This window comes from Mustela lutreola, chromosome 6, assembly GCF_030435805.1.
Source record: "Mustela lutreola isolate mMusLut2 chromosome 6, mMusLut2.pri, whole genome shotgun sequence".
NCBI classification, from domain to species: domain Eukaryota; kingdom Metazoa; phylum Chordata; class Mammalia; order Carnivora; family Mustelidae; genus Mustela; species Mustela lutreola.
In genome coordinates this window covers 94,494,085-94,515,403 of record NC_081295.1, presented here as the reverse complement: position 1 = coordinate 94,515,403, position 21,319 = coordinate 94,494,085, and the positions used below count along the sequence as shown (strand labels likewise).

Sequence of the window (21,319 nt, the reverse complement as noted above, 5' to 3'; positions counted from 1 at the left end):
ATGGTTTAATATAGTATATTAACTTTTGACTATATGGGATAATACCATTAATTATAATACATAACCTTTACATATTTTACTTTTGAATGAATGGGATAAATCCCATTAATCATAATGTATAACCTTTGCATATTTTGCTGGGCTTGACGTCCTAATGCTTTGTTTTGATTTTTGTGCTCATGCTCATGAGATATGGTTTACAATTCGTTTTTTCATGATTTAATCATATTTCTATATCAAAGTCATACAAACCTAAGAAATCTGAAAAACTTTGTGTAAAATTAAATCCTTAATAGAATTCAGCAGTATTTTATGTTAAATTTTATACTTTTTTAAAAAGTCAACTGTTGAACTTGTTGATTTTCTTGAAACTTGGTTTGTTCTTTATTTCTTAGTTTTTTGCTCTCATTTCCTGACTTCTAATTATTTCAGGTTTAATTTCTTCTTTTACTCATTTCAAATAAAAACTTCTGATTATTGACTTTTTTCATTTCTAGTATTAGCAATGAAAGCAATTAAATTTCTCTATAGGTGCTGTTTTACTTGCATTCCACAAATTTTTATTGTTCTTTTTTTTGTTTCATTGAAAACCAGTTTAATTTCCTCAAAATTTCTTCTTTGATCCACAGGTTATTTATAAATATTGCTTAATTTCCAAGTAACTGAGAATTTCCCAATTATCCATGACTGAAATATTTCCACTAGCGGTCATAAAAACTGCTGTCAAGGACTTCAAATCTTTTAAACTTCTGAGACTTGTCTGATCCCCAAACATTAGCTTCTATTGGTAACTATACCATGTACTTTTCAAAAGTATCTGTATTTTACTGTTCCTGGTTTAACTATTTCAAAACATCAACCAGATCAACTTATTTAATCATTTGACTCTTCTGTATCTTCACTAATTTTTTTGTCTACTGGTTCTATCAATTAATGAGAGAAACATTCAAATCTACGCATGGATTTGTCTGTTTCTTTCAGTTCTGGCAGTTTCTGTCTCATGTGTTTTGTAGTTCTGGTATTAGGTTATACATATTTATAACTGTTATATAATTTTTATGAATTGATTCCATCATTATGAAATGTTTCTTTTTATCCCTATTTCAATGTATTATTAATGTAAGCATTCTAGATTGCTTATGCTTTGCACAGAATACGCTCTTTCTTTTAACCTGTATCTTAGTATTTTGAGCAAGTTTCTAGTAGGCAGTATATTATCCAGTCAACTGGCCTTTCAATTAAAGTTTTTAGACCATTTAATTTTTTTTTTTAATTTTATTTTTTTAAACAGGCTCCATGCCCAGAGTGGAGCCCAGTATGGGGCTTCAACTCACAACCTTGAGATCAAGATCTGAGCTGAGATCAAACGTACATCTGAGACACCCAGGCACCCCTAGACCATTTAATGTAATCACTGATGTGGCTTAAATCCACGATCTTGCTATTTGTTTTCTATTTGCCCAGTTGATCTTTGTTCCATTTTCTCTTCTTTTTTCTTTGGCTTTAACAGGAGACATTTATTTTTTCAGTTCTGTAGGCTAGAAGCCCAAGATCAGAGTGCCAGCATTTTGAGTTGTGGTGAGACCTCTCTTCATGGCTTACGGATGGCTGCCTTCTCACAGTGCCTTCACATGGCCTTTCCTCAGAATGTGCATATAAAGATGGTGGGCTCTGCTGTTTCTTTTTCTTTTTTCAATGAGATATAATTGACATATAACATTTTATTAGTTTCAGCTGTACAAATAATGATTCCTTATGTGTATATACTGTGAAATGATCACCACAGTAAGTCTAATTAACATCTATCATCATACAGAGTTACAAAAATTGTTTTAAGATGAGAACTTTCAAGATCTACTCTCCTAAGACTTTTCAAATATACAACACCATTTTTATTAACTATAGTTACTATGCTGTATATTACACCCCCAGAACTTATATATATAACTGGAAGTTTGTGCCTTCTGACCACCTTCATCCATTCCATCCATCCTATACCCTTCACTTCTGGTAACCATCAATGTGTTCTCTGTATCCCTAAGCTCAGTTTTGTTTTTAGATTCCATATCTAAGTGAGTTCGTACAGTATTTGTCTTACTCTGTTTAACTTATTTCACTTATCATAATGTCCTCAAGGCCCATCCATGTTGATGCAAATGGCAAGGTTTTTCTTCTATTCCATGGCTGAAAAATATTCCATTGTGCATATATAAAACACATTTTTATCCATTATGAAAACAATGCTGCCATGAACAAAAGGGTGCAGATATCTTTTCAAGTTAGTGTATTCCTCTTCTTTAGGTAAATGACCCAAAGTGGAATGTCTGGATCACAAAGTAGTTCTAATTTTTGAGGAACCTCCATACTGTCTTCATTAGTAGCTGCACCAGTTTACATTCCTACCAACAGTACAAGAGGGTTCCCTTTTCTCCACATCCTCACAAACACTTCCTGTCTTTTTGAAACAGCCATTCCACCAACAGGTGTGAGGTGATAGCTTGCTTTGGTTTTGGTTTGCATTTCTCTGAATATTAGCGATGCTGAGCAACTTTTAATGTCTATATTGGTCACCTGCATGTCATCTTTGAAAAAATACCCATTCAGATCCTCTGCCCATTTTTTAATCATGTTTTTTAAGTTGGATGAGTTCTGTAATATATTATGGATATTAACCCCTTAAAGGATAGCTGATTTGCAAGTATTTTTCTCCCATTCCATGGGCTGCTTTTTCATAATGTTGATCGGTTTCCTTCTGTGGAAAAGGTTTTTAGTTTGATATAGTCCCATTTGTTTACTTTTGCTTTTGTTGCCTTTGCTTCTGAAGTCAGGTCCAAAAAGTCATCTCCAAGACCAATGTCAAGGAGCTTACCACCTGGGTTTTCTTCTAGGAGTTTTATGATTTCAGGTATTTGCTTAAGACTTTAATGCATTTTGAGTTGATTTTTGTGTTTGATGTCTCTCTTTTTTTAAAGTATTTTTTTAGAATTTCATTTTATTATTATTAGCAATTCATCTGTTTTATTTTCTTAGGGGTTGCTCTAGGCTTATAATATGCATCTTTAACTTGCCAAAATCTACATTCAAGTAAGATTATACCTCTTCATATATAATGGCCTTATAATAGGTACATTTCACTTCCTCTCTTCTGTGTTTACAGATACTGTTGTTATTCATTTCACTTATACAGGAGCTATGTTTCCCATAATACATTATTTTAAAGTCAATTATCTTTTAAAGAAATTTAAAAATGGAAAAGAGTGCTTTATACTTATCCACATTTTACCCATATTTCTGTCCTTTATTCCACTTATATAAATTTAAGTTTCCACCTAGTATCATTGTTTTCCTAGAGAACTTTAATTCTTTAGAGTGCGGCAGGTCTCCTAGCAATGAATTCTCTATTATTGTTTGTCTGAAAACTTTTTTTTTTTTTTTACCCCATCTTTATTTTGGATAATAGAATTCTGAATTAACTTCTCTTCTTTCAGCAGCATTTCAAAGATATCATTCCATTATCTTCTACCATACTTAGTTTCTGATGATAACATGTGTTTTTTTCCTTCATTCTTCTCTACCTGAAGTACCTTCTCCCTCTAACTCCTAAGATTTTCCACTTTACTGTACTTTTCCCTCTAACTCCTAAGATGTTCCACTATATTGTTTATTTTCAGCACTTAATTATGATGTGCTGTTGCAAGCCCTGTGTGGTATGTCAGAGGGGGTAAGGTATGGCGGGGGCTGTGCTTCTTGAATTTTGGGATTTATAGTTTACATCAAATCTAGATATATTTTAATATTCTTTCTTCAGATATTTTTCCTGACCACCTTTTCTCTACTCTTTTTTTGTAACTCAAGCTATACATGTTAGACTATTTAAAATTATCCCAAGATTTCCACAGTCTATTCTATTAGGGCTTCATTTTGGATGAAGTCTACTGCTACTTATTTAAGTTTCAATTATCTTTTCTTCATTCTCTAGTCTATTGTTGAAATTCCACAAGAAGCAATTCACTTCAGATATTGTGTTTTTCATCTCTAGCAGTTAGTTCCACTTGCTTCTTTTTTTTATATCTTCTGTATCACTCCTCATTACATTCATATTTTCCATTACATTCTTCAGCATACTGAGCATTTTTATTATAGTTATGTTTAACAACTTTGTTGCTAATTGTATCATTTCTGGTTCACTTTCTATCAATTAATTTTTCTTCCAAATTCTGGGTCACATTTTGCTACTTCTTGATATACAGCTAGTAATTCAGTTTTATTTAATGTTGTTGAGGGCTAGATCTTATAATCCTCTAAAACCCAGTGATTCTTGGGGCGCCTGGGTAGCCCAGTCAGTTAAACGTCCTACTCTTGATCTTAGCTCAGGTCATGATCTCAGGATCATGGGGTTGAGCCTGCGTCAGGCTCTGTGCTGAGCATGGAGCCTGCTTCAGATTCTCTCTCTCCCTCTCCCTTTGGCCCTAACACCCAAGAAAATTTTAAAAAATATTTTAATTAAAAAAAAAAATAAAAGTGATTCTCAACCTAGGTTGCTTTTTATCCCCTCCCCACAAAGGAATATGTGGGAATATCTGAAGACAATTTTGGTTATTACAACTGAAGAGCACAGCTGGTATCTAGCAGGTTTAGATCAGAGATGTTTATAAATATTCTACATGTACTGGACAAAACCCCAATATCCTGCCCCAAAATCACTAAGGACAAGAGTGAGAAAACCTGCATTAACGAGTACTGATTTGGGGGGCACCTGGGTGGCTCAGTCAGTTAAGCGTCTGCCTTCAGTTCAGGTCATGATCCTGGAGTCCCTGAATTAAGCCCCACATCAGGCTCCCTGCTCAGTGGGTAATCTGCTTCTGCCCCTCCCCCTCCCCCCTCTTCTCTTTTTCTTTATCTCAAGTAAATTTTAAAAAATCTTTAAAAAAAAAAAAGAGTGCTGATTTTTTTCTGGCAAACAGGTAAATAACCTGCATAACAGTGTGAAGCTTTCTCAGGGTAGAACTAAAACAGCTTCCACTCAAACACCAATCTGCCCTCACTTCACCCTTTCACTGAACTGCCCATGTATTCAATGAAGTCTCTCAAGACCAGATGGAGAGAATTCAAACAATTCTTGATCTTGTGTAACCACTGGGAATACTCATGTTAATCCCAGTGATCTATTTTTCTTCACTAACTGTTTGTGTCTTAGCTCATGGGGTTTCACTCTATGTATTCACAGCCTACCCAAACACTTAAAGAACCCCCCTAACCACATTGTTGAAGCACTTCCTCTTGCCCTGTACCTCTCTCTCTCTCTCTGCACCCTCCCCCCCATAGTAAGGAGTGCCACGTCTCTAACTACCTAGGCTTCCTTGAACTCAAATCTTTAACTCCTCAACAAAACTGACAACATTCTGCTGAGGTTCACCCTTTCTGTACTGCGGTCTAAAATTTACCTCCTGGTAGAAATCTAGGACAATGATAGGATTTTCCTTGTTTCCCTTTTCTCAAGAATCTCATTCTTGTGCTGCCTGTTGTCTGAGAACATTTGTTTTCTGTAATTTGTTCCACTTCCCAGATTGTATAGTAGGAAGGTAATTCCACTATCTTACTTCCTCAGTGCTGAAATGCATTCTAAATATTGTAATATACGTCTTCAATAACCAGCTTCTCAGATAAAACAAATTTCAAACACAGAACAGTATATGAGGCATCTACCTGAAAGACTTTTTTGGAAATAATCCATGATATTATTAAGCCTCACATTAAGAAAGGCAATTTCATCAAATTATTTTTAAGGTACAATTTTCAGTTTTTAGAATTATGGCCATAAAATGAAAATTTCCTTTTAGATTTAGTGACTGTAAACTTTACCAGAGGCACTAAGACATATCATTAAAATAAATGCCTAAATATTAAAAACACCTAAACACTAATGAATAGGCTGATCACTTTAAACTCATTGCAAATTCTCGAAACTACTATGAATGGTTTTTTTAAAGATTTTGATTTATTTATTTCCAAGAGAAAGAGAGAGCACGTGAGAGAACACAAGCAAGGGGAGTAGCAGAGGGAAAGGGCAAGAGGAGCAGGAAGCCTGATGCGGGGTTCCATCCCAGGACCTCAGGATCATGACCTAAGCCAAAGGCGGATGCTCAACTGACTGAGCCACCCAGCCGCCCCTACAATGACTACTGAATCAATGGCTTGAAGGCAGCAGAGTGTGGTAATAAAGTCAAATCTTTTCCTCCACTGTATGTGCCTAGTTTACTTACCTATAAAACAGGATTCTTTATAGGATTACTATGAGGATTAAACTGATTCCTATAAAGTGCTTAACAGTTCAGTGCCTATTATTTTTGAAGAGTTTAAAGATGTATTGCTGAGCACCATTCAAGTAAGAGAGAGCATGATCAAACAGAAGAACCAAAAAAAGGGGATATGTCTTAACCACTACAAGGAAGAATGGGCGAAGAACGGGTAGGAGAGAAAGGAAGAGAGATATATGGGGAAAGCGGCCAAACAGGTTTTATAATCAGACAAAACAGAAATCTATATGGTACTCCCAATATTTTTATGCCTATATACTTTATCTGTCAGACTGTCCTTGAATTTCTAAGTTTGTAGAAAAATTGTATCTACATTTTAGGTGTGCCACTGTCAGTTAAAAAACATAACAAGTAAGTCTTCCTATTAGCCCTAAAACACTTTCTCCGTTCTTCATTAAATCTCTACAGCAAAAGCCACTTAACGTCTTATATGTCCATACAAAATGACTTAAGAGAACCAAGAGTCCCAAAGTACAACTGTTAGGGAAAACAAAAACAAAAACAAAAAACCAATAATCTTTATGTGAGCTACACTGAGTGCTAAAGTAATACAAAGTATTAATTTAATATTAATTCATTATTAATTATATATAAATATAAAATATTGATTTAATATAGTAATACAAAGTAGAAATTTGATGAAAATACAAAGCATTTAATGGAAGCAATCAAAGTTCATTATTAAACTAAATGGGGAACTAATGTAGAATATGTTAAAGTAGAGGCGCTAAGTAGAGGCTCAGTGGTTAAGCCTCTACCTTCAGCTTAGGTCATGATTCCAGAATTCTGGAATGGAGCCCTGAGTTGGACTCCCTGCTCAGCAGGAAGGCTGCTTCTCCCTCTCCCACCCCCCCTTGCTTGTTTTCCCTCTCTAGCAGTCTCTCTCTGTCAAATAAACAAAATCTTAAAAAAAAAAAAAAAAAAAAAAGAGAGAATATTTTAAAGTAAAACATGTAAACCAAGGAGAAGGACTTAGAATCTAAAGTTGCTGGCGCAAACTCCCTCTTTTTACGCCAAAGAGTATCTTCCACCATCAGAGATTTTAAAAATAATCCTACATTTCCTAAGAAAAAGTTACATGTGTTTTAAGTAGTTAAAATCTGTATTCCTTAGTTCCTAAGCAGAATCTTCAGAAATAGCACCTGGCTATAATCTAATTTATAAAGACTCATAATGTATTATCAGTAAAAGCATCAAAGCCCCACAACAATTTTCCTTATAAAGCTGTTTACTTCAGGTTGTTCGAGGTAAATGCTAATGTGGGACTATAGACACCAAAGTAAGGATGTACCACCTTATATACTGCAGACCAAGCTGTAGACCACCAAATTTCAATCCACTATCTTTGGCACAACCAGTGTACAACATCATTCCCAAGATCCTGTGCCTCCCTAGCAATAAGCAGTACCTTCCTTTTTAGAGCTTGAATAATCAAAGTAAAACACTGCTGACTTCTCCTAAGAGAATGATTACTTTTACTCATAAGAAACCAAAACTTCTGAAAAACATCCATCAGGGTTTCTTAAACATTTTATGCCACACATCCCTCTAGTAGCCCAGTAAAGCCCAGAGGGATTCATGGCTCTAAACATTTAACTAGTGGGACCCTTTTAACCTCCTCAAAATTCTGACCCCTCATTCTTAGCATCTTTCCTCCTGTATAGAAAAAAATCAGAAGTCAAACATTTCTCTCTCAGCTTCCTGGCACTAACTCTGATGTATCGCTTATCAATTGAGACTAATTATGATACCTACAATATGAATCTCATTCCTTCTACCTTCTGGATAAATCCTGGTCTGGTGATAAATCTCATTCTTCCAAGTTTGCATCTTCAACTTCTCCATCTCTACCTGTTCTTTGCCATTGGCATGTAAAAATGATCAAGACTTTTCCTTCTTAAGAACAAAACCATTCTTGAATATATGTTGTTCTTAACTGCTGCACTGCTTTATACTTCTTTTCTCCACTGCCTTCCCCCACAATCAACTCAGCTTCTGTCCCAATCACCTTTCTTTACTACTCTTATCCAGGTCATTAATGATCTCTCCATTCCTAAATCCAGGATTATATTTTCTCTCATATATTACTTACCTTAACTTCACAAGAAGCATCAGACATTACTGCCTGTGTCCTCTCTGAAAAACTCTCTTCCTTTGACTACCACACACTCATAGGTTTTCTCCTGGCTCTCTCTGTGCCCTCTTGATATTCTTTTTAGTAATTCTAAATCCATACCATAAATGGTGCTAAATAGCATTTTGTCCAGAGTGCTTCTCTTCACTCTAGACAATCTCCATGGGTGAGCTCTTCTAACTCCAAAGTTTCTACAGAGGCTGTAAATAGGAATGTTCCTGACATCTTTAGAAAACTATAAGGAGACCAACATGAAAAAAGGGGAGAGTTAAGTAGGAGACAAAAGTCGGAGCGGTGGGGGAAGTCACTGGGGATGCCAGGTCAGAGGGTTTTGTCGTCCATTTAAAAAGACTTTGACTTCTACTTTAAGTAAAATATGTATCTACTAAAGTGTGAGCACATTAACATTCATCAGGGAGGTAATGGCAAATTAACAGCCCACTGCATTTGTACAGCAAAAGGTAACTTACACCAGGGTAGGAGCAACAGAGACAGTTAAAGAAAATAGTTCTTTTTTAAGATTTTATTTATTAATTTGAGAGAAGTGAGAGAGAGCACGAGTGGGGTGAGGGGCAGAGGAAGAAGCAGACTCACTGCTCAGCAGGGACCCTAGGACCATGACCTCAGCAGAAGGCAGATGATTAACCAACTGAGCCATCCAAGCACCCTGAAAATAGTTCTATACATTTATTTAGTAGCTAAGAAAAACTGTTAATGAATCAAGTATAGAATGTGAGATTAAAGAAGAGTTAAAGATGAATCCAATTTTTCAGTTTCAGTAAAAGAAGAATGGAGTTACCATTAACTCAAACAAGGAAGACTGTACAGAGCAAAATCAAGATGAACAGAAAAGGACAGATGATCACTTTTGACTATCTTAAGTTTGAGATGCCTAGTTAACATCTAAACAGAGATTTTTATAGGCTTAGGGTGGGGAAAAGACTTATACAAGGGAGGAAAATACCAGAAGCTATAGTTACTGGCTTTATGGAATATGGGAAGAAACTGAAAGCAGGTCCTACTTAGGAAATAAAGTGAAACGTAAAAGATGATAAAGGACACTCTAAATAAAAGGGGTTACATATAATTGACAAAACAAAAAGGGAGTCATTTCATTATAAAAATGGAAACATAACACTTCTTTATAGAAGAAAAGCTCTTCCTGAAAACTGAGTATTAGAAGATATTTATCTAAATAAGTAAAAAAAAAAAACTAAAAAGACTGTTAAGAGGGGTGCCTGGGTGGTTCAGTGGGTTAAGCCTCTGCCTTCGGCTCAGATTATGATCCCAGTGTCCTAGGATCGAGCCCTGCATCAGGCTCTCTGCTCAGCGGGGCGCCTGCTTCCTCCTCTCTCTCTGCCTGCCTCTCTGCCTACTTGTGATCTCTGTCTGTCAAATAAATAAAATAAAAAATCTTTTAAAAAAAGTATGTAAGAATGCCAATTATAGACAGAGTATATTACACTTCGTTAGAGCAAGGAATAGTGGACATCAATTCTGTAAATAATAATGCATAAGATGCATTAAGAACTTTTAAATCAAAGCTTAAAGATCTATATTCTTTTATCACAAGAATTCTAAAGTTCTCATAAAGTGTTCACTTCCCAGCATTCAAATCAATATGCAAAAAATTTCTGCCTAAAAGTTAGAGTTTTAAAAAAAGGGGGGGAATTATAGTGTATTTCAACCACTGACTTCCTACTCCATAATCACAAAACTCCACATTTAGAATGCAGTGTTATTTTAAAGAGGTTAAGCAAGCAAGGAAGTACATTTTTAACAGACATATTTCTGCAAAGTTACTAAAATTCAAATAAGGTTTAATAGTGCAAGAAAGTACCAAAGTATTTCTAACTATAAAAATTTAAAAATTTACAAATATAATATAAAATGTAGAAAAATAAAATAAATAAAATTTAAGTCGTACTTCTTTTACTAGTAGCCCCATATAGCCCTAAAATTGGGAGTACCTGGGTGGTTCAGTTGGTTAAGTGTCTGCTTCAGCTCAGGTCATAACCTTCGGTTCCTGGGATAGAATCCTGCATCCCTCTCCCTGCTCAGCAGGGAGACTGCCAGGGAGACTGCCAGGAAGCCCGCTTCTCCCTCTGCCTGCCACTCCCCCTGCTTGTGTTCTCCCTCTCCATGTCAAATAAATAAAATCCTAAAAAAAATTTTGTACATATTTTAAGAGCTGAATTTACATAGCACCATAAACATCATTTCACTGTAAGCTTCAATTAATAACAATTTGGTGGGGGGGGGGGCACAGGGAGAGGGAATCTTAAGCAGACTTCATGCCCAGCACAGAGCCCCACACAGGGCACAATCTCACAACCCTGAGATCATAACCTGAGCCAAAATCAAGTTGGACACATAACAAAGTAAGCCACCCAACTGCCCCAAATGTTAAAAATAAATATTAGAAGATCCAATACCTATGAAACATTATGAACAACAACATGCATCAGAAGTAATTCAGGAGACAGTCTGCTAAGTAATAACTGTATCACTAAATTTAAGCCAGATGTTTTCAGTATTTATTTGTTCTCAATGCTTTTTACACATCTTTAGAAAAAAGTTCTGACTTCAGAATATCAAGTATTCTCAAATAAGTATAACATAAAATAGTATGTTTTCATGACTCATATATCTTCCTATCTAAATGATTTTCTATATTTCAATGTAATCAGCATCTGCATTGAAAGAATGATTTCAGTGTCCTAACCCCACCCCACTATAACTCCCAGTATTAAAAACTGGTCTGCTTATTAACACTTTATCATGTCACTATTCAAAATGATTAACTCCGCATTTTTTTTAAAGAGGAAAATCAAAGGAAAGAATGGTAAAGAAGTAAAAATAAAACAGCTGGTAAGAAAGAACTAATATCAACTATGCTTCAAAAATTTGCCAGGTACTATGCCAAGTTCTTTCTATATAATCTTTATATATATTCTATATGTATATAGAATATATATATATAATCTTTCTATATATTCTTTCTATATAATGCCAAGTTCTATATATAATCTGAAAAATGAGGGCCTGCTTTATGAGGTACTGATTTAAAAAAGGACACTAGGGGTGCCTAGGTGGCTCAGTCGTTAAGCTTCTGCCTTGGGCTCAGGTCATGATCCCAGGGTCCTGGGATAGAGTCCCGAGTCAGGCTTCCTGCTCAGTGGGAAAACCTGCTTCTCCCTCTCCCACTTCCCCTGCTTGTATTCCTTCTCTCGCTATCTCTCTGTCAAATACATAAATTTTTAAAAAATAAAATAAAATAAAAAATTTTTAAAAAGGACACTAGACAGAAGCTGACTAAAGACAAGCTTTTACAGGATTCAATTACTTTGTTTCTTTAATTCACATAGTTTAAGGGAGAGCCTTAGAGAAATTCAGAACCTTAAAAAGTTCACTGCAAAGTTAAGGAGAAAAAAAACATACAGCAGAAGAGCATCAGAAATGGGAGGCAAATTAAAAACAGAAATTTGCATCTTCCAGAAGGCCATCATCATTCATACTAAATATCCATGAAGTTAGTGTTCTTTTCATTCATTTTTAGCACATGTACAGAGCTAAGACGACACTGAAGCTCCTCTGAAAGGCCAATGAGCTTTAAATACAGGATTCTTAAAAGAGGATCCATCGTAGTGTATGTGGTATTGCATTAATATTTATACTTAGTGCCCTACCTTGTAGGAAAGTTACATATCCCTACTCTTTTTCACTCAGGCATAGATAGCCTTGACAGTTCAATACAATATTAGTGGAAGCAATATGTGCAGATTTGGAGAAGAAGCTTTAAAAGCCATGTTCCTTTTTCCCTGCCTCTGTGTCTAAGCCATGTGTCATAAAGTAGACTCTAGGGGCTCCTGGGTGGCTCTGGAGTTAAGTATCTGCCTTCGGCTCAGGTCATGATCTCAGGACCCTGGGATCAAGCCCCGAATCTGGCTCCCTGCTCAGTGGGAAGCCTGCTTCTCCCTCTTCCACTCCCCTTGCTTGTGTTCCCTCTCTCGTGGTGTCTCTGTCAAATAAATAAACAAACAAACAAATAAAATCTTCCAAAAAAAAAAAAAAAGGAGACTCTACAGTCTAAGTCCCTAACTGACTCCGTCTTTGTTTTAAGCCACCATGATTTTCAGGTTGTTTTCACTGGAGCCCATCCTGAACAACGTAGTATGTTACAATTTATTTAAGAAAGAAGGAAATATTCAAATAAATAAATGTTTTTGTGGGTACCTGCATGTTTTTGTGGGTACTTTGCTGGGAAGACAGCAAGAAAGTAGAAATGCTTGGTCATTTGCATGGATGGAGACAAGTATTATAATGTATATCTTTTTACATACTGACAACTTTTGAACCAATATATTATCTAGTCATATATATGAACTATGTACCACATGAACTAATATGTAAAATTTTACTCATATCACTTTTCAGAGTATACAGCTTTCATCTGCTTCTCAAAGATGTATATGAATCAAGAAACCTGAAAAAAGTAATACTCTAGCCCTCCCTATAATCAAGATGGCACATCAGATTAGGAATACAATTGTTACCTACAAATGCTAAATGATCAAGCCCCTAATCTGAAAAGCACAGTGCTCCACACAAGTAGGTTAACCAACCATAGCAGAGATTGATTCATTTACTCTACCTAGGAATAACCCATACCATTCCCTTATGCTCCAGAAAACAGATGACATAATCAACTGTATGAGGGCTATATGTAAATTATGATCATCATATATAAATTATGAAATTTTTTTTACACTATCCCTCCCCAAAGTGTTGGTCCAAAAAAAGAGGCACATAAATGACATGAAAGAAAATGTAATACCCTGAAATAAAAATTAAACAGATCATAAGCTATTCATTTTTTGGATCATACCTATAGTAAGCAGTAAGCAAACAAAGTCTCTGTAACAGCTGACAGTCTATTGGAGAGGAAAAACAGAAACATATAAATAGCCACAGGTGCCATGATAAAAGTCTGCATAGACTGGTCAAATGAACTTCAGCAAGGGTGTTATGGCCGACCACTCAATGGGGAAAGGACTCTCTGTAACAGCATTACCATGGGTCTTAGGATAAATATTAACCTTGCTTCAAGTTTATGCATTCCTTGCTTGCTGATTTCAATCCCTTGATCTGCAGCAGAACTAACTTACTTTCTTTGAAATCTGGAGATAATTACCTTGAGGACTAAAGGACCAGACTTTCCCAGAAGAGAAGGCCTGACTGCATTTGAAAACAGCTGCCACTGATACAAGTCTATTCCGGGACATGTCAACATCCGGTTACACTGTCTGGAGCCCATTTAAAACTCTCCAGCTTCACCTGGACAGTGAAGATGGTCCTTGAGACATGAGTCCACTATCTTCCCAGGTTGCCAGCTTCCAGAATAAAGCAACCTTTCCTTTCCCACCATCACTTGTCCTTTGAGTATTGATTTTTCTAGCAGCAAGCAACCAAAGCTGAGCTTGGAACCAGTTCTCTATCTGATAACATCCTTAACAAATGCTGCTAGGAAAATTGTATATCCACACACAAAACAATGCATCGGACCCTTGTACTAAATCATACACAAAAATTTACTCAAAATGAATTAACAACCTAGACAAAAACCCAAAAATTATACAATTCTTAGAAGAAAACACAGGGAGAGTTTCAGTAGCATTGGATTTGGCAATGATTTCTTAAATATGATACTAAAAGCACAAGCAACAAAAGAAAAAATAGACAGGCTACCTATATGAAAAATTTTTCTTCATCAAAGGAAACAATTAAAAGAATGGGAGAAAATACCTGCACATCATATATCTGATAAGGGATTAATATCCATAATATATAAAGAATTACTACAACTACAAAAGGAAAAAAAAAACACACGCACAACCTGTCTGAAAAGTAGACAAAGGACTTGAACAGATACTCCTCCCAAGGCAATACACAAATGGCCAATAAGCATTATGAAAAGGGGCACCTTAAGCTGCTGCCTTCAGCTCAGGTCATCATCCCAGGGTCCTGGGATGGACCCAGTAGACTCCCTGCTCAGCAGGAAGCCTGCTTCTTCCTCTCTCTCTCCCCCACTGCTTCTGTTTCCTCTCTCACTGCCTCTCTGTCAAATAAATAAACAAAATCTTAAAAAAAAAAAAAAAAACAGGCATATGAAAAGATGCTCAAGATCACTAATCATTAGAGAAATCAAAATCCAAATCACAATGAGATATTTATTTATATCCATCAGGACTGCTAATATTAAAAAAAGAAAAAAAAACAAAACAAGTGTGTTTGCTGAAGACATGGAGAAATTAGAACCCTTTACATTGTTGGTGGAAGTATAAAATAGTGCAAACACTATGGAAAATGATATGGCATTTCCTCAAAAAATTAAAAATGGAACTAGCATATAATCTAGCAATCCCACTTCTGGGTATATATCCAAATGGAAAACAAGATCTCAAATAAATGTATGCCTGTGTTTTAACAGCCCGTGTTTTACTCATAACTGCCAAGAGGGGGAAACAACTCAAACATCCATGAATGGATGAATGGCTACACAAAATGCAGTACATACAAATAACAGAATATTATTCAATCTGAGAGATTCTGTCACATGCTGTAACATAAACAAACTTTGAAAACATTATGTTAATTGAAATAAGCCTGTCTCAGAAAGAAAATATTGTATGATTTCATTTATATGAGGTATCTAAAGTAGTCAAATTCATAGAAACAGAAAGTGGAATGGTGGCTCAAGGGGCAAGGAATGAGGAGCTACTTAATGGATATGGAGTTCTGAATTTGTGAAATGAAAAAGTTCTGGAGATCTGCATGGCAATGTGAATATACATAACACGACTGAACTATGCAAAGAAAATGGTCAAGATGATAATTCTATATAATGTTTTTTATAAGAATTGACCATTTTTCAAAAAAAAAAAAAGCTTGTATCGGGGCTCATGGGTGGCTCAGTGGGTTAACACCTCTGCCTGCGGCTCAGGTCATGATCCCGGGGTCCTGGGATGGGGCCCCGCATTGGGCTCTCTGCTCAGCGGGGAGCCTGTTTCTCCCCCTCCTGCCTCTCTGCCTACTTGTGATCTCTGCATGTCAAATAAATAAATACATCTTTAAAAAAAAAAAAAAAAAAAGCTTGTATAGAGGAAAACAAGGAGAAGAACAATTAGAAGAAAAAGAACAGAAGTTTAGAAAATAACACCTTCTAAAATAGCTGTAGTCAAAGCTGCAGATTATATTTGTTTCCTGGGATATTTCTGAAAAAGATGAAAACGTACAAATAATTCTTTTAAGTGACAAACAACGTATTCTGTTTTGAACTGTTCTCCACTAGCACCTCTTATACTCAGACCATTTTAATCCATACTGAAATGTTCTAATCTGAGTTCATACTTGTTTTATCCCTCAGAGGCCTGGACCCTGAGCTTCTGGACTACAGAGGGGATTCTGTGCCCTCACAAAACCAACCTAGCACTTAGCACATAGAAGGCTTAAGAAATATTCACTGATTAAACTGTCATCTACTGCTTCCTAAGGTCATTTATTTTAATGCTAAAAATAAGATTAGAGTTAAAACTACTCACCAGACTGATTCATACCTTCACTCTATTGTCTATTATTACTAAAATTTATTCTAAAACCCTTTCCTGAAAATTCCCTTAAAAGTAAAGTAAACTCTATTATTTATTTCATTCATCTCTATGGCTAATGGGTTTACAGACGAAATCACTGCAGACTAGAATGTACCCTGTGGTATTAAACTAGAATTAGAGATACCAGTAGAAATAGGCAGGTAGGTAGAGAGATATAGCAGTGTGCGTGTATGCAGGCATGTGTGTACATGTATAAGCATTCCATTTTATCTACTAAGAGTACCTAGAAGCAATATCACCCCAGGATCAAGGAGCACACTTCTACTCAGATCTCACTGCCTTACTACTGTATTTCTCTAAAAGAAACCATCTTTGCCTGAATAAGTAGCTGATTTGAGGATGAAGAAGGGAAAGTAGAACATGAGCCTGGAACATCTTGTTCAACAAAATAAAGTAATCAAACAATGAAGAAGACCCCTGTCCAGAGGACACAGCAATGCAAATTGATCCATAATGAGAGAAAAACAGACCTACGATCACCTGAAACCAGAGGCAGAAAAAGAGATGTGGACAGCTCAGGGAATGAGGAATATTTGGGGGATGATGCAAATGTTTTGTATACTTATTGTGGCAGTGGTTTTCATAGATGTATTCATCTGTCAAACTCATACTGAGTATTTTAAATAGGCAGATTATATATAAATGTCCAATAAAGTTGGTTTTTGAAAAGAAAATCACAGAAACTTAATTTGAAGGAGCTTTCATGGGCCAAATCTGGTGGTATCAAAATAAATAACAGTACCAGGTTAACACCTAGTGAATAAATTAGAACCCACTGGTGAGTCCACACTGATAAACAAACAACTGAACAGAAAGAAAAGTTCTTTAGAGAAGAATGTCGATTATGTAGTCTCAAAGTATCTTCCCACAAGACAACTATAAAACAATGGTACACTTACACTGCAGCACAGCTTTAACCAAGTAATCAAACTGAGCACCAAAAAGAGAGCACACAGACATCATGTGCCTCCTGATACAACGCAATGTGTAACCCTGTCAATAAAATACAATCTGAAACTAATCATGAAGAACTTAAAGAAAGCCCAAACTGGGATTCATTATATAAAATATCAGTATAAACCCTTCAAAATTGTCAGGAAAAACAAAGAAAGACTGGGAAACTATCCTAAAGAAACTTGGGGAAATAAATTCCCAGCATGGTCTTGTCCAGAACTGGGAGGAAAAAAACAGCTATACAAAGCATATACTGAAACATTTAAATCCATATGTCAACTATGAATTAAATAACATTGTCAATATTAAATACTGACAATATTTAATGTCTTCATTTTGAAAATACACTGAACCTCACTACATGTATTTTTCCATATAAAAAAAGATCTACTTTAACCTGCATTACCACTTGTGAATTTAATTTCTCTTAAAAAAAAAAAAAAAAATGGGCGCCTGGGTGGCTCAGTAAATTCAGTGTCAGACTCCTGGTTTCAGCTCAGGTCATGATCTCAGGGTTGTGAGACGGAGCCCCACATCAGGCTCTACACTTAGTGAAGAGACTGCTTGAAATTCTCAATTCTCTCTCCCCCTCCTCCACTGCTCACTCACACATGCTCTCTCTTTCTCTCTCTAAAATAATTAAACAGACCTTTAAAAAAAATAAATAAATTCCATAGCAATTCTTAAAAATTTAATTTAGCGTTGGGATAAAATGTTCTCAATCATACTTTTTTTTTTTAAGCAGTTTTGTTTTTTTTTAAGATTTTATTTATTTCTTTGACAGAAAGAGAGAAAGATATCACAAGTAGACAGGCAGAGAGACTGGGAGGAAGCAGGTTCCCTGCTGAGCAGAGAGTCCAATGTGGCACTCAATTCCAGGACCTTGAGAACATGACCTGAGGCGAAGGCAGAGGCTTACCCCACTGAGCCACCCAGGCACCCCTGTTCTCAACCATACTTTTAAATGGTGAACAATTTTAAGATGAATTTGTGGGTGAGCCTACAAATGATGGCAACCACAATATATTAAATGACATTCTGGCTGCACAAAAAAATGTAATTTATTATCTGAATATGAACAAAAATAAAATCAAGTATTTTTTAATTTCTAAAATCTCTGAAGTAGTTGGGACATTTGCAAAGTCAAATCAAAACATTATATTAGTATATCTTAAGTGGAAAGAAATCAGATAATGTAAGTAGTATAATTCATAATCAGCATACTGAACATTTATTTAGGGTTGAAACAGACATCAGAGAAGAAGACATATTAAATTATTTGCTTAGATATTTAGTTCATTTTAAGTCCCTGTTATAAGCTGCTTTTTAAAAGCAGAAAAACGGAAGCTCATAGTTCAACAAGAACAGTTTGAAAAAATACCAAGTAAAAACCAATACATAATTTTATTTAAATCTATTCAAATTTTTAAAATAATCTACCTGAATCCTCCTGGGCTTCATGAGTTTCACCATCATCTGTTACCTCTAATTCTTTCACAAAATTTGAGGGAAACAGTCCCAACTTGTTATTCAGGGTTCCACTCCACCAGCCTTCTTCTACCTGAAAGAGTTCACAACTCAAAAATAATAAAAAGTTATCTTAAGTAAAATCTTCCTGCTATGGGAAAATTAAGCTACATAAGTAAATGAGCACGAAGTTAGTGATGCAAAATAATCCTTCTAAATCTGTAAGAAAATAATGGTTAAAAATTATTTTAAGTAGATTAAATCTAAATTGATTAGATTTATCATATACAGAATTAGTCATATCAGTAGCACTTAACAACATTTACAATGAGAATTTGTATCAACTGCAATCCATGATGCAAGTAATTTTTATAAAAATATCAGATAACCAAGAACAAGATATTAATAGCTGGAAGCAGATAGCTCTCTTGTAGAATGTTATTCTTTTAAATACCACTGAGCCTCAATTTGAAGCCTAATTACTTCAATATTTGTAATATATTTCATATATTATTAAGTATATGAAAATTGAGAGTTGGAAGAAGTCTGATGAATGTAAGAATATAACTTCCCAAATGCCCATATAATTACAAGCCTTTTACTTAACCAGTGAACCTTAACACAAGTAAGAAAAAGAATCCCTTATTTTTAAAATCCAGAAGCTAGGCTCTCCTAAACACTTCCCCCACCTCAACCAGAAATATCCCTGGGAAACAAACTCTCTAGAAAAATATTTACATTCACTAATGATAAGGTTACTAATTATCATGGTTATTTAATACTATTTAATAACTGTTTTAGAATATGTAATTTTTGCTAAGGACACTAAAAGGTCTTAATAGGTAAGAGAAAACTATTCACTGTCAATAGCAAAACATGAAATATTGCTGCTAGAGAAGGCTCTTTACTTAGTTTAAAATATGTTTTAAATGTTTTTTTACCTCAGAATTACAAGGCAAACTTTAATAAGTTATTCATCCAACAGGCACTCACTATATATAAGCCATGGTGTTAACTGCTGTGGAAGACTGGATTTGCATATGAGAAATCTATTTTCTTTAGACTGTTTCACTCAAGGGCAAACACTACGCAGATATTACAATATAATGTTAAGAGGTGCTACAACAAAAGTATGAACAAAATGCTGTAAGAGCACAAAAGAAGGGTTTAAAAAATTTTTTTTAAAAAGGCTCCCCTAGGGACGCCTGGGTGGCTCAGTTGGTTAAGCAGCTGCCTTTGGCTCAGGTCATGATCCCAGCGTCCTGGGATCGAGTCCCGCATCGGGCTCCTTGCTCCGCAGGGAGCCTGCTTCTCCCTCTGACTCTGCCTTCCACTCTGTCTGCCTGTGCTCACTCTCACTCTCTCTCTCTTACAAATAAATAAATAAAATCTTAAAAAAAAAAAAATAAAAATAAAAAAAAAAAATAAAAAGGCTCCCCTAAATAAATGACAAAAAAAGCTGGATTATATTAAAGGCTAAATAAGAGTTTACTAGGTACAAACCAATCTAAAAATATGGTGACATAAAAACAAAGGACTTATTACTGGAATAATTACAGCTGAAATACAAAATGGCTAGAACATAAGTTGTTTGAGGGAGAAACAGAAGGCAGTAAGACTGAAGAGTTTAGAAATTTTTTAGCAGACTTAAGGAGACACCAAAGGTTTCAGAGTTCTTCAAACTACAGTGATGGAGATATACAGACCAAACTGTAACAGATAAAACTGAGGAAAACATCAGGAACGTAATTGTCTTTACCTGCAATCCCAAATTGGCAGCAATAGAGTAGTTAGGGTAAATAATGTTATAATTCCTATAAATTAAGGAATTCTTAAGAGGCAGGATAGTACAGCAGTAAAGAACAAAGACTCAAACTATGTGGATTCAGATTCCAGTTCCTCTGCATCCCATACATACGGACTTGGGCAAAAATGGCTGAAACAAGATCTCCTATCTCACATGATTATCTACAAGGTAATCTTGACATCCACCAACAGGTGGTCCTTTGCCCCCACTGCCTTCAATATCACTGCCTTTTAACATGCTTGTACCCAACAGAATGTGGTGAAAATGACACTATCACTTCCAAGGGCAGATTATAAAAGGCTATTATTACCATGTTTGCTGAAATGTTTACACTAAGAGCCCTGAAATGCCATGCAATAAGTCAATTATCTTGGGGCTCCACACAGTGAGAAAGTGAAGTCAAATGGAGAGGCTACCTAGTAGGAATCCACAGGTAGTCTTCGAGCCTTGTAGGTACCCAATCATGTTGGTAAAGGAGCTTTCCCATGATTCCAGCAGCACCCAAACTGCATCTTTCCAGTTGAGATCTCCAGACATCACGGAACAGAGGCACAAGCCATCCAACCGTGCCCTATCTGAATTCTTGACTCACGCAACCCATGAACCTAGTAAAATTTGGGTCATAATGTTATGCAGCAACAGTAACTAGAACAGCCAATCACTTATCTTCCATGACGCCATCTCTTCATATATAAAATGGATATAAAAATTCCTGTCTCCTTAGGTTGTTAAAAAATTTAAAGAAAATAATAAATGTGAAACACTTAGCATAATGCTTCAGACACACAGCCTCAATAAACATTAACTATTATTACTGTACCTCAGTGGAAATAAAACAGAATTGTCTCATATATATACATTGGAATTTAATATGAGCATTAAGTTATGAATTATATTACATGATGTTATGACATAAAATCAATCCCTATAACTGTATCTGATATCAAAATATATACTTTGAAAATGGGAT

General features: G+C 35.5%; 1 protein-coding gene across 2 annotated transcripts in view; it reads right to left on the bottom strand.

The window, feature by feature from the left end:
* CD2AP (CD2 associated protein) overlaps positions 1-21,319 on the bottom strand; it is a 135,665-nt gene that overhangs the window by 53,910 nt on the left and 60,436 nt on the right. The window contains exons 2-3 of one of the 2 annotated variants that reach the window (XM_059178197.1): positions 18,516-18,636; positions 8,554-8,686 (exon numbers count right to left, since the gene is read on the bottom strand). In XM_059178197.1, the coding sequence (XP_059034180.1) occupies positions 8,554-8,686; positions 18,516-18,551 (169 nt within the window). In that variant the 5' untranslated portion in view covers positions 18,552-18,636. The remainder of the gene's footprint in view (positions 1-8,553; positions 8,687-18,515; positions 18,637-21,319) is intronic. The other variant, XM_059178196.1, reaches the window with a different exon arrangement.